This window comes from Pongo abelii, chromosome 1 (genome assembly GCF_028885655.2).
Source record: "Pongo abelii isolate AG06213 chromosome 1, NHGRI_mPonAbe1-v2.0_pri, whole genome shotgun sequence".
Lineage (NCBI taxonomy): Eukaryota > Metazoa > Chordata > Mammalia > Primates > Hominidae > Pongo > Pongo abelii.
The window spans coordinates 140,297,291-140,310,150 of record NC_071985.2 but is presented as its reverse complement, the minus strand read 5'-3'; the positions used below and the strand labels follow the sequence as shown (position 1 = coordinate 140,310,150).

General features: G+C 39.2%; 1 protein-coding gene across 17 annotated transcripts in view; it reads right to left on the bottom strand.

The window, feature by feature from the left end:
• The window catches only part of EVI5 (ecotropic viral integration site 5), a 277,149-nt gene that overhangs the window by 165,472 nt on the left and 98,817 nt on the right, over positions 1-12,860 (bottom strand). For all 17 annotated transcript variants that reach the window (XM_054531115.2, XM_063718560.1, XM_063718554.1 and 14 more), the window contains one exon: positions 4,409-4,469. In XM_054531115.2, the coding sequence (XP_054387090.1) occupies positions 4,409-4,469 (61 nt within the window). The remainder of the gene's footprint in view (positions 1-4,408; positions 4,470-12,860) is intronic.

Sequence of the window (12,860 nt, the reverse complement as noted above, 5' to 3'; positions counted from 1 at the left end):
ATCAGGCTAGCATACCTCCCTTGGATGTTATGTAGCCATTAGTTTTTTTAATGAAAAGTTTGATATGCCAGAGAAAAATGGGCATCCAAATCTTACATCACAAATATATGAAAGTCTCTCTTGGAAAGCAGCAGCAGCACAGTGTATATACTGAAGAATACACATGGGCCTTAGAATAACACAAATCAGACTTCAAATCCTTGACTCTGTTTCCTCGCAATGTGACCACTGGCATATTATTTGAGCTTTCTGAAGCCTAATTTCTTCACAGGTAAGGATAAGAACCCTTTAATAATGCTGTTCTAAGAATAAGGGGAAATAATGCATGTAAGTGACCCATCATATATTAAGGGCTAAATAAATGTGAGCTTCAATTCTAATACTTTACATTGATTGTTAAAATGTAATTCCTGGGCAACTTAAATAATACTTCTCTTTTTTTTTTTCTTTTTTTTCATTTTTATGCCAGGCAGTGAATATGTGAGCACTTTTATATTATTTTCTGGCTTTCAGCATATCTGAAATGTACCATTGTTTTTAAACAAGAAAAAATACTTAACTTTTGACTAAAAACCGGCCAGAATTTCTCATACTTCCCGTTTTAGGGCTTTAGATCTCTGCGTCCCGAAGCACAAATTTCAATATAAAAATTAGATTATCTGTTCGTATGTCTATCAGAATCAAAGTTTTTTCCTTTTTAAAGATTTGTGGGTTACCCTAATATAAGCTAGAATTTTAGTTTTATAATTTTTTCTTTTTTAAAATTGAGATGGAGTCTTGCTATGTTGTCCAGGCTGGTCTCAAACTCCTGGGCTCAAGTGATCTGCCTGCCTCGGCCTCCCGAAGTGCTGGGATTACAGGCATGAGCCACCGCGCCCGGCCAAACTAGAATTTTAATATTCCTTACCTCCTCCCAATCAGGTAGAACATCAATAGACTGGAAGAAGATACTGATAAAGATATTTCTATTAACAAAAAATTTCACACAGCAAAATTTAAGATTCTCCATATGAAGACATTATTATCAAAATCTTTCTATAACACTTTTAGGGAAGAGATGAAAAAATATTTAAAAGTCGCATCTTAACCAGGGGGCTCACTGACAGATATAGTTCTCAGAATAGAAGGTCATCACCCCAAAGGTCTTATAATTTAATTAAAGTAAAAACAATAGAGACCTTATAAACACATTTCACAACATCAAAGGCTAATTTTATATTTCCATATCAAAACATCAAACAATTTGATGACCATACCAGTGAGCTGTAAAAATAATGGCACAAAACTACCTTCCCATGGACTTTTAAAAAGAACCAAGGCAAGAAAGTACTAGTTTACAACCAGAACCCATTCTCTTGTAAAAGAGACTTTTGCGGGAGGGAGGGAGTGTGTGTAAGAAGTAGCATTTCCCATTTTACAGCAAGGCTCAATTAATATTATACCTGGCTAATGAATTGTAAATAAGGTGGTCATCTGATCATGATTAGAATGAGTTGTCAGGGTCTAAGTAAAAAAATCAGACACCCTGGAACCAACCCAAATGCCCATCAATGATAGACTGGATAAAGAAAATGTGGCACATATATACCATGGAATACTATGCAGCCATAAAAAAGGATGAGTTCATGTCCTTTGCAGGGACATGGATGAAGCTGAAAACCATCATTCTCAGCAAACTAACACAGGAACAGAAAACCAAACACCACATGTTCTCGCTCATAAGCAGGAGTTGAACAGTGAGAATACATGGACACAGGGGAGGGGAACATCACACACTGGGGCCTGTCGGGGTGGAGGACTAGGGAAGGAATAGTATTAGGAGAAATATCTAATGTAGATGACGCGTTAATGGGTGCAGCAAACCACCATGACACATGTATACCTATGTAACAAACCTGCATGTTCCACACATGTATGCCAGAACTTAAAGTATAATAATAATAAAAAAAGTATTCAGTTGAAAAAGAAAATCAGACACCCCTAAATATGAAGTTTAAAAAAGTATAGTCATTCAAAGTTGTTTTGGTTTTTATATCTGGTGGAATTGGGGAGTGAAGAAAGAGATGAAAATGGTATAAGAAAGAACTACATGGAAACAATATTATAAAAAGAGAACAGACTACCTTTGAGATCAGCACTTTATTTACCTGATACGTTCCACTAACTTTCTAAACTCTTTTTTCCGATTCTTCTCTATAGACAATTTTATGCCAACTGCCTGAGACACATGGAGCTAGATTCAAAAACATTTCTTCAGGCATATGAACTATATATTTCCCCAAAAAACAAAGTATAGAAAATACTGCAAATGGCTGGGCGTGGTGGCTCATGCCTGTAATCCCACCGCTTTGGAAGGCCAATGCAGGTGGATCGCCTGTGCTCATGAGTTCGAGACCAGCCTGGGCAACATGGTGAAACCCTGTCTCTACCGAAAATACAAAAAATTAGCCGGGCACAGTGGCGTGCACCTGTAGTCCCAGCTATTTAGAAGGCTGAGGTGGGAGGATCGCTTGAGCACGGGAGGTCAAGGCTGCAAATGAGCCAAGATTGTGCCACTGAACTCCAGCTTGAGTGACAGTGGGAGACCCTGTCTAAAAGAAAAGAAAATACTGCAAGTATAGGTGAAAGTCTGCTAAAAATCTATTTTCTGAAAATGCCTTTTGGTATTCCTATATTCATGTACTTAATTTTATAAGAAATTTCTTCAAGAGTAAGGATTGTTGATAGAACTGTGATTTTTTTTTCAACAATATAGTGTGGTGAAATGAACAGGATGGCTTCCCCATCCTCAGATTCTTGATTTGCAGTTCCGAATATTCGTAGTATGTGAAAACCCATACTCTCTCCCCACTCATCAGGATGATGTACTTTTTACTTGCAGTAAAAGTACCCTTACTCATAGTACCTACAAGAAAAGCAAATAGGGCTGGACGCGGTGGCTCACGCCTGTAATCCCAGCACTTTGGGAGGCCAAGGCGGGTGGATCACGAGATCAGGAGATCGAGACCATCCTGGCTAACACAGTGAAACCCCATCTTTACTAAAAATACAAAAAATTAGGTGGGCTTGGTGGCAGGCACCTGTAGTCCCAGCTACTCGGGAGGCTGAGGCAGGAGAATGGCGTGCATCCGGGAGGCGGAGCTTGCAGTGAGCCAAGATGGTGCCACTGCACTCCAGCCTGGGCGACAGAGCAAGACTTCCGTCTCAAAAAAAAAAAAGAAAGAAAAAGAAAAAAAGAAAAGCAAATAGTAGAGCAGTAGTTGGATGACAGAATAAAAAAAGGATGGAAAAAACCATCCACAGGGGTCTTTTCTATACATATACAAAATGTGGAAGTATCTACTTCCATTTGATAAGGAAAAGGTGACAGAAATGGGAATAGAACCTCTAGAAAAGGGAGGAGAGTTGGTAAGAGAGAGTTAGCATAAGAAAACTGGAGAGACTGTCTCCCTGGAGGCTTCTGAGGAGGACCAAGGCAGGAAAGAGTATTAGTTTAACAGAACCCATTCCCTTGTAAAAGGAGAAAAATAAGGTGGTCATATAATGTCTTGCCAGATCCAAGTCAAAAATCAGACACATTCAAATACAAAGTTTAAAAAGGGAGGAGGGAGTCACTCCATTAAAATTATTTTACTTCTAACCCTTTTCTCTAGGGGTTGGGGGTGGGGGGTGGAGGGGAATAAAGAGATTAGAAAGTGAATTGGCCAATCACTAAGTTCTTTGACTCATGCTTCCACTTATCAACCCTAACCTACAGTATCAGCTTTTATAAAAGGCAACACAATTTTTCTCAAGTCCCAGCTCCAACAGTGCGACAGACCCTCAACTCAAGAATTCCTTGTTTTATGGAGGGGGGTACAAATTTTATATTTTTAGGGTACATATAGGGTATTTGTATGCCCTTCGAATTGAAAATCTGCTTGATTTTCTGGAGAGAAGTAGTTCAAAAGTATAACCCTTGCTTAGAGAAGAAAAAGTCATATCAGTCAAAGCTTTCTGTAGCTCTAGAGCAACCATAATTAGTTCTAGTGTAATATGTGCTCTATTTAATGTTTGCCTGAGATTACACTCTTGTTGGTCTCAGCATAGAAAGTGTTATTATAGATTGTCTTCTCTACAACTTTAAAAAACATGCTTAAATGGAATGATAATTATCTTCTCCATGGAAGTGTTTTCTCCTGATGAGCCACCAACAAATCTAGAAAAAGGGAAGAGCTTGCTCTCTCTCACACTGGAATGAAAGCCACTTCAGTCGCATTATTCTGCTTTTTTGAAATGTCTATTTTTAACTATAATCTAGTAGGATGGTAAATACATTTATGAATATAAGAAGTACAAACCTTAAACATCTACTGTCCAATAATTGATTTCAATCAATCAGTACTTTAAAAAGCCCCCAAATGCTTACTTTAATTTCAACTTGCTCTTCCATTTCTTTCGTTTTTATTGTAGTGTATTCCTTTTCAAGCCTAAGAAAGGAAAAAAAAGAGTTAAAGGTAATGTTTTCATTCAAAAGTAGTTATTAAATTACAAAATTTAAAAATACATATGAACATAAAATACAATTTCTTTAGTTTCTTCTAGCTTATAACTTGGAGATATTTGATGTGAGAAAAATCGTGGTTTCATGAGTTCTTATTAAAAAACTCACTTTACAAATGACAAAAATAAAAACCACACAAAAAGAAAATTTAGAAAGTGAAATGTATAAAGCACAAAATGCAACTTAGTTTACAGATTCTATTCAGCCCTAAACTTACAAATGAACCATTATTCTTATTCCTCAAATTAAAACACACCTGTAGGTTCAACTGGCTCTTAACTTAAAAATCCTGGTACCAACATTGACTTTAAGAATTTTAATGAGGGAAAGGGGACAACTCTTCCTTATAGAATTCCAATTAACAGACATAGGAGGAATAAGGTTAAGATAAAAATCACCATGAGAATTCCACAGTAATAACTACTGCGGGAGGAACCACTAATGGATGCTAAAATTAGCGGGTGAAAGTTTAAGCATAGTCTCAAATTATCTCTCCTAAAATATTCAGTAAGTGTTAAAGGAAAATACTAAATTTACAGTACAGAATCCTGGTAGACTGCACCTGAACTAACTGATTAAGGTTAACATCACCAGTAATACATACTGACATCATGCACCCCTGTTAAGATGTACTAAGTTAAGTGAATTAACACAGGAATAGAAAACCAAAAACCCATGTTCTCCCTTACAACTAGGAGCTAAACACTGGGTACTCATGGACACAAAGATGGGAACAACAGACACTGAGGACTAATAGAAGGGAAAGGCAGGGAGGGGGACAAGGGCTGAAAAACTAACCGTTGGGTACTATGCTTGCTATCTGGGTTATGGGATCATTCATATCTCAAACCTCAGCATCATGCAATATGCCCATGAAATAAATATGTGCATGTACCCCATGAATTTAAAATAAAGGTCAAAATTATTAAAAAATAAAAATAATTTAAAACATGACACTGGCCACGGTGGATCATGCCCTTAATCCCAGCACTTTGGGGGGCCAAGGTGGGTCAATTGCTTGAGGCCAGGGGTTCAAGACCAGCCTGGGCAACATGGTGAAACCCAGTCTCTACAAAAGATACAAAAATTAGCCAGGTGCGGTGGGTGCATGCCTGTAGTTGCAGGTACTCAGAGGTTGAGGTGGGAGGATTGCTTGAGCCGGGGAGGTCAAGGTTGCAGTGAGCCGTGATCTAGCCACTGCACTCCAGCCTGGGACCCTTCCCCCCAATCCCCAGAAAGTGATAAACCATTTTTTTTTTTTTTTAAAGATGTCCTGAAAAGGGCATATCACCTCTGTGGTCTGTCACTGATTGGAGGAGAGTAAGTATGATACGCAACTCTACGATAAGTCTAAAATTACCTTTATAAAAATGTATAGGCCACACAAAAATTAGTACCACCAAATTTTTTTTATCTTGCTCTTGACAAAAAATATCAATACCAAGTTTACTCCAAATATAAACCAGACCAGGCTCCAAATAACTTAGAGCTGCTTTCAAAAATAAAATTCTCCCTCATAGGACAGAAATCTATTACTTATCTCATTTAGCTCACAACAACTTTTTAATATAAGTTGTTATACCCACTCTGGGGTTTAGAAAGCTTGAGAAACTTCTGTATGGTCACAGCTTTGACTGCTACATTACTCTGTCTCTCACTAAAGTGTATCTTAAAACAGCGGTCCCCAACCCCTGGGCAGTGGACCAATACCAGTCTGTGGCCTGTTAGGAACTGGGTCACACAGCAGGAGGTGAACGGCAGGCAAGTGAACATCACTGCCTGAGCTCCACCTCCTGTCAGATCAGTGGCAGTATTAGAATTCTCATAGGAGTGCAAACCCTATTGTGAATTGTGCATGCTGGGGATCTAGGTTGTGCGCTCCTTATGAGAATCTCATGACTGATGATCTGACATGAGGTGGAACAGTTTCAACCTGAAGCCATACCCCCAGCCCCCATAAGTGGAAAAATGGTCTTCCACAAAAGCGGTCCCTAGTGTCAAAAAGGCTGGGGACCACTGTCTTAAAAGACTATAAGATAGCCAAAAGAATTTATTAAAGACTCTAAAGAGCTGCAAAACATTTTGAACAGCTACACTATTGAAATAAGTTTATAGCCTTCACAAATGACTACTCTGAAGTAGTTATCATTATACATTATGTAAAAATATCACTCATTTATACACCTAAAAATAAACCCTACTTATTTAACTCCACTGATAGTGTTTTTCAATAAACTTAATTTAAAAAAAAAATTCGGTTTACAAAAAGTTTGTGAAGATAGTACAGAGATTCCATGTATCCCATCCCAGTTTCCCCTATTATTAACATGTTACAGTAGTATGGTACATTGTTATAATTAATGAACCAATATTAACACATTGCTGTTACCTAAAGCCCATGACAGTTTTGATGAGAACCTTGACAGTTTTGAAGAGTACTGGTCAGGTATTTTGTAGTTATCATTATCTGATCTTCAAACGGGACCATTATGTCCTTCAAATGGGATTTGTCTCATGTTTTTCTCATGATTATACTGGGGTTATTGGGTTTTCAGGAGGAAGACCACAGAGATAAATGCCATTTTCATTATCTCATACTAAGGGTACAAACTATCAACAGAACACCACTATTGATGTTGACCTTGATCACCTGGCTGAAGGAGTACACACCAGGTTTCTCCAGTGTAAAGTTATTTGCTCCCCCTTCACTGATAGTGTTTTTAGACCTGCATTATGGTTTGTCTAAATTACTGGAAAATACTCATAATTGTTCTTTCTATGGCCAGTTTCATAACTCAATGTTTTCTATACACTATTAACAGAGTGATCTTTTTTTAAAATGTTGATCTGGATCATGCCACACCCAGCATGTCAGTGGTTACTCACCACCTTCAGACTAAATTTCAAAGGCTTACAAAAAAGTAATCAAAGCTCTCTGGAGAAATAGGTCATTACTGCGCAGGAGTCAAGAAGTTATACGTTGAACCTGGAATATTTTGTTGCCCTAAAGAAAGGAAATTCCCAAAGAATAATGGGAAAAATATCGAAAGAACAAAGCACCCAGGTTGCAAGGGTTCCCACTGGACAAATCAGGGACAATTTAATAGTAATGGATTATAGCTCACTGAATAAAATAATCCATGAATTCACACTGATGTAAATAAATGAATGAATAAATGAGGGTGAAGGGAGAGCTCTTCCTTACAGTAGAATGCTGATTAATAAATAATGAGGGAGTGGGAAAATCATAAATGGATATAAAACTGGTATGGTTAAGTTTGGTAAAGAAAGAGGTTACTACACAATCTCAAAGTAGCCCGCCACAAATTACTTATTACAAAAGGGGAAATAATAACTTTACAGTAGTAAAACCTGGCAGACATCACCTTAATCAAATGACCAAAGCTAACGTTATTGGTTTTGAGAGAAAGCAATATCATATATATCGTATAGTGAAATGAGAAGATATAATATCAGAGGTATACCTGCCAAAAATGCACAACCTGAATCTAATCCTGGGGAAATCCCAGAAAAAATCAAACTTTGAGATTTTCTACAAAATAATTGGCCTGTACACTCTTTAAATATATCAGAAACACAAAGACTGAGGAAATATGTCAGATTAAAGAAAACCAAATAGGTATTAACACCTAAATCCTACACGTGATCCTAGAGCAGACACTGGACGGAGGGGTGGGGAGATAGTTATACAGCATATTATTGGGACAGCATATATACAGCATATTTTGGTGATAAAATCTAAACATACACTGTGGATTAGATAATAGTATTGTATCTATTAGGTTGGTCCAAAAGTAACTGGTTTTTGCCATTGAAAGTAATGCAAAAACTGCAATTACTTTTGCACCAACCTAATATAATTTCCTTGTTTTGATTAACTACTGGGTTTATGTTAAAGGAGAGAAAGTTGTTGCTCATAGTAAGTACACATTCAAGTATTTATGGATAAAGGGCACAATACCTCAATTTACTCTCAAATAGACCTCCCCCAAAATGGGAATGGATTTTACACACACACATTATATTTATATATGCATACAGAGGAGAGAGGATAATAAAGCAAATGGGATGAAATGTAAACAATTGGTGAATCTTGGTAAAGAGTATATCAGACCCCCTTGTACTATATTTGTAACTTTTTTATCAGTTTAAAAGTATACCAACATAAAAATTCATCAAAAAAAAGTCAAAGGCTAAGATTCAACTCTCACAACTTTCATGTAGTAAGGGAATCTCTGAGCCTTTGTACCTATTACCGTTATTAAAATGCCCTCCTTGTCTTCACCTGGCCAACCTTTATTACAGCAAAGAGTAAAACTTTTAAAACCAGATCATGTCACTTTTCTCAAAATCCTCTACTCGTTTCCCCTCAGATGTGGAAAAAGTCTGGCCCATGAGGAGGACAATAATCAACGAAACGTTTGACAATGACAAAAACGTGCTAGATCTGTATTGTCCAATAGAGTAGCCATTAGTCACATGTGAGTGACTAATTAGCACTTGAAATATAACTGATGAAATAAATTTTAATCATATTTAGACTAAATAGCCACATGTGGGTAATGGCTACCACAGCAGATGGCATGGCTCTAAATACCCCTAGCTCCCTACCATGTTTCTGACTTCTCTGCTCACCACACTCCTATTTGCCTATGCTACTCCAGTCCCATCGGTTTTCTTCCTTTTCATTTTGCAGAGATGGGGTTTTACTATGTTGCCCAGGCTGGTCTCAAGCTCCTAGGCTCAATGGATCCTCCCACCTCAGCCTCTCAAAGTGCTGGGATTATAGGTGTGAGCCGCTGTGCCCAGCCTCTCACTGGTTTTCTATTCCTTGAATGTATCAATCACATTCTTGCCTCAGTCTTTAAATTTACTGTTATCGTACTATAGGATACACTTCCCCCAGATAATCCCATGACTCCCACTCTTACTTCCCTCTGGTGTCGGCTCAAATAGTATCTTACCGGCCTGTGAGCCCTATCTCTGCGTGCCCTGTCTAAAAGAGTGCTCATCTCTCCGTGTCCTTTATCTGGCTTTGTTTTCTTCATGGCACTTTCACTATGGATGTTACACTGTATATCATTCTATGTCAGTCTTCTGTATTTCAGTAAGTTCCATATCAGCAGGGATTTTCTGTTGCAGTCATAATTTAACCCTAGCAATTAAAAACAACAGTCTTCGGCCAGGCATGGTGTCTCATGCCTGTAATCCCAGCACTTTGGGAGGCCGAGGTGGGTGGATCACCTGAGGTCGGGAGTTCGAGACCAGCCTGGCCAACACAGCGAAACCCAGTCTCTACTAAAAATTTTTAAAAAATTAGCTGGACATGGTGGCATGCGCGTGTAGTCCCAGCTACTCTGGAGGCTGAGACTTGAACCTTGGAGGCGGAGGTTGCAATGCGCCGAAATCGCACCATTGCACTCCAGCCTGCAAGACTCCGTCTCAAAAAAAAAGAAACAAACAAACAAAAAAAAGAAACAAAATTGTACTCAGGTATCATCTCCTTCAGAGAACTACCTGAAACTTTCTCCTCTGCCATCATCCTATGCCATCTTGTGGTCTTATTTTTCTGCTCATGTATCTGCTAAAAGAATGTTTCCTCATATATATTTTAAAGACTTCTAAATTTTGTTTTATCTCAAGTGTAAATATAGTTAAAAAGGACATATAGTTGTAATTTATATGTACTTTAAAATTTTTCCACTGCAACTTAAGTGACATTTATCTTATTTATGGACAATGTCTACTCTAGGACCTAACTGGCAAAGGCAGTCATTATTATTAAACCAATGAGCCAAATTATATTTGCTTCCTGTCATTAAAGTGTTGCCTTCACTTTTCAATTCAAATAAACATGAGTTAATAATTTGTCCCATGATCACAATTCTACTTCTGAATTCTAATTGTAAGAAAGATAAAGCAGGCTTGCCAAGCATTTCTCAGCTGGATGAAAACAGAAACCCAAATTAGAAATTACAAAAATTCCATTTTTCGGATTGGCTTCCAAGATGGCCAAATATGAACAACTCTGGTCTGCAGCTCCCAGCGAGACTGACACAGAAGACAGCGGATTTCTGCATTTCCAACTGAGATACCTGGTTCATCTCACTGAGACTGGTTGGACACTGGGTGCACCGCACAGAGGGTGAGCAGAAGCAGGGTGGGGCGTTGCCTCACCCAGGAAGCACAAGGGGTCAGGGGATTTCCATTTCCTAGCCAAGGGAGGCCATGACAGACTGTAGCTGGAGAAACGGTACACTCCTGAGCAAATACTGCGCTTTTCCCATTTTAGCAACCAGCAGACCAGGAGATACCATCCAGTGCCTGGCTTGGCGGGTCCCACGCACACAGAGCCTTGCTCACTTCTAGCACAGCAGTCTGAGATCGACATACAAGGCTGTAGCCTGGCGCAGGGAGAGGCATCTGACATTGCTGAGGCTTGAGTAGCTCAGAGGGTAAACAAAGAGGCCTGGAAGCACGAACTGGGTGGAGACCACCACAGCTCCGCAAGGCCTACTGCCTCTACAGATTCCACCTCTGGGGACACGCCATAGTAGAACAAAAGACAGCAGACAGCTTCTCCAGACTTAAATGTCCCTGTCTCACAGCTCTGAAGAGAGCAGTGGTTCTCTCAGCACGGCGTTTGAGCTCTGAGAACAGACGGACTGCCTCCTCAAGTGGGTCCCTGACCCCCGTGTAGCCTGACTGGGAAACACTTCCCAGTAGGGGATGACAGACACCTCAAACAGGCAGGTACCCCTCTGGGTCGAAGCTTCCAGAGGACGGATCAGACAGCTATATTTGCTGTTCTGCAGTCTCCGCTGATGATACCCATGCAAACAGGGTCTGGAGTGGACCTCCAGCAAACTCCAACAGATCTGCAGCTGAGGGTTCTGACTGTTAGAAGAAAAACTAACAAACAGAAAGAAATCGCATCAACATCAACAAAAAGGACTTCCATACCAAAACCCCATCTGTAGGTCACCAACATCGAAGACCAAAGGTAGATAAAACCACAAAGATGAGCAGAAACCAGAGAAGCTAAAAATTCCAAAATATAGAGCACCTCTTCGCGTCCAAAGGATCGCAGCTCCTCGCCAGCAAGGGAACAAAACTGGACGGAGAATGAGTTTGACGAGTTGACAGAAGTAGGCTTCAGAAGGTCAGTAATAACAAACTTCTCTGAGCTAAAGGAGCATGCTCTAACCCATCACAAGGAAGCTAAAAACCTTGAAAAAAGGTTAGATGACTGGCTAACTAGAATAAACACTATAGAGAAGAACTTAAACGACCTGATGGAGCTGAAAACCATGGCACAAGAACTTTGTGACACATGCACAAGCTTCAATAACTGATTCGATCAAGTGGAAGAAAGTGACTAAGATGAAATTAATGAAATAAAACGAAAAGACAAGATTAGAGAAAAAAACGAGTGAAAAGAAACGAACAAAGACTCCAAGAAATACGGGAGTATGTGAAAAGACCAAATATACATTTGATTGGTGTACCAGAAAGTGATGGGGACAATGGAACCAAGTTAGAAAACACTCTTCACGATATTCTCCAAGAGAACTTCCCTAACCTAGCAAGGCAGGACAACATTCAAATTGAGGAAAAACAGAGAACACCACAAAGATACTCCTCGAGAAGAGCAATCCCCAGACACATAAATGTCAGATTTGCCAAGGTTGAAATGAAGGAAAAAATGTTAAGGGCAGCCACAGAGAAAGGTCGGGTTACCCACAAAGGGAAGCCCATCAGAATAACAGTGGATCTCTAGGCAGAAACCATACAAGCCAGAAGAGAGTGGGGGCCAATAATCAACATTCTTAAAGAATTTTCAACCCAGAATCTCATATCCAGCCAAACTAAGCTTCAGAAGTGAAGGAGAAATAAAATCCTTTACAGACAAGGAAATGCTGAGAGATTTTGTCACCACCAGGCCTGCCTTACAAGAGCTCCTGAAGGAAGCAATAAACATGGAAAGGAATAACTGGTGCCAGCCACTGCAAAAACATGCCAAATTGTAAAGACCAGCAACACTATGAAGAAACTGAATCAATTAACGGGCAAAATAACCAGCTAACATCACAATGACAGGGTCAAATTCAAACATAACAATATTAACCTTAAATGTAAATGGGCTAAATGCTCCAGTTAAAAGACACAGACTGGCAAATTAGATAAATAGTCAAGACCCATCGGTGTGCTGTATTCAGGAGACCCATCTCACATGCAAAGACACACATAGGCTCAAAATAAAGGGATGAAGGAAGATCTACCAAGCAATTGGAAA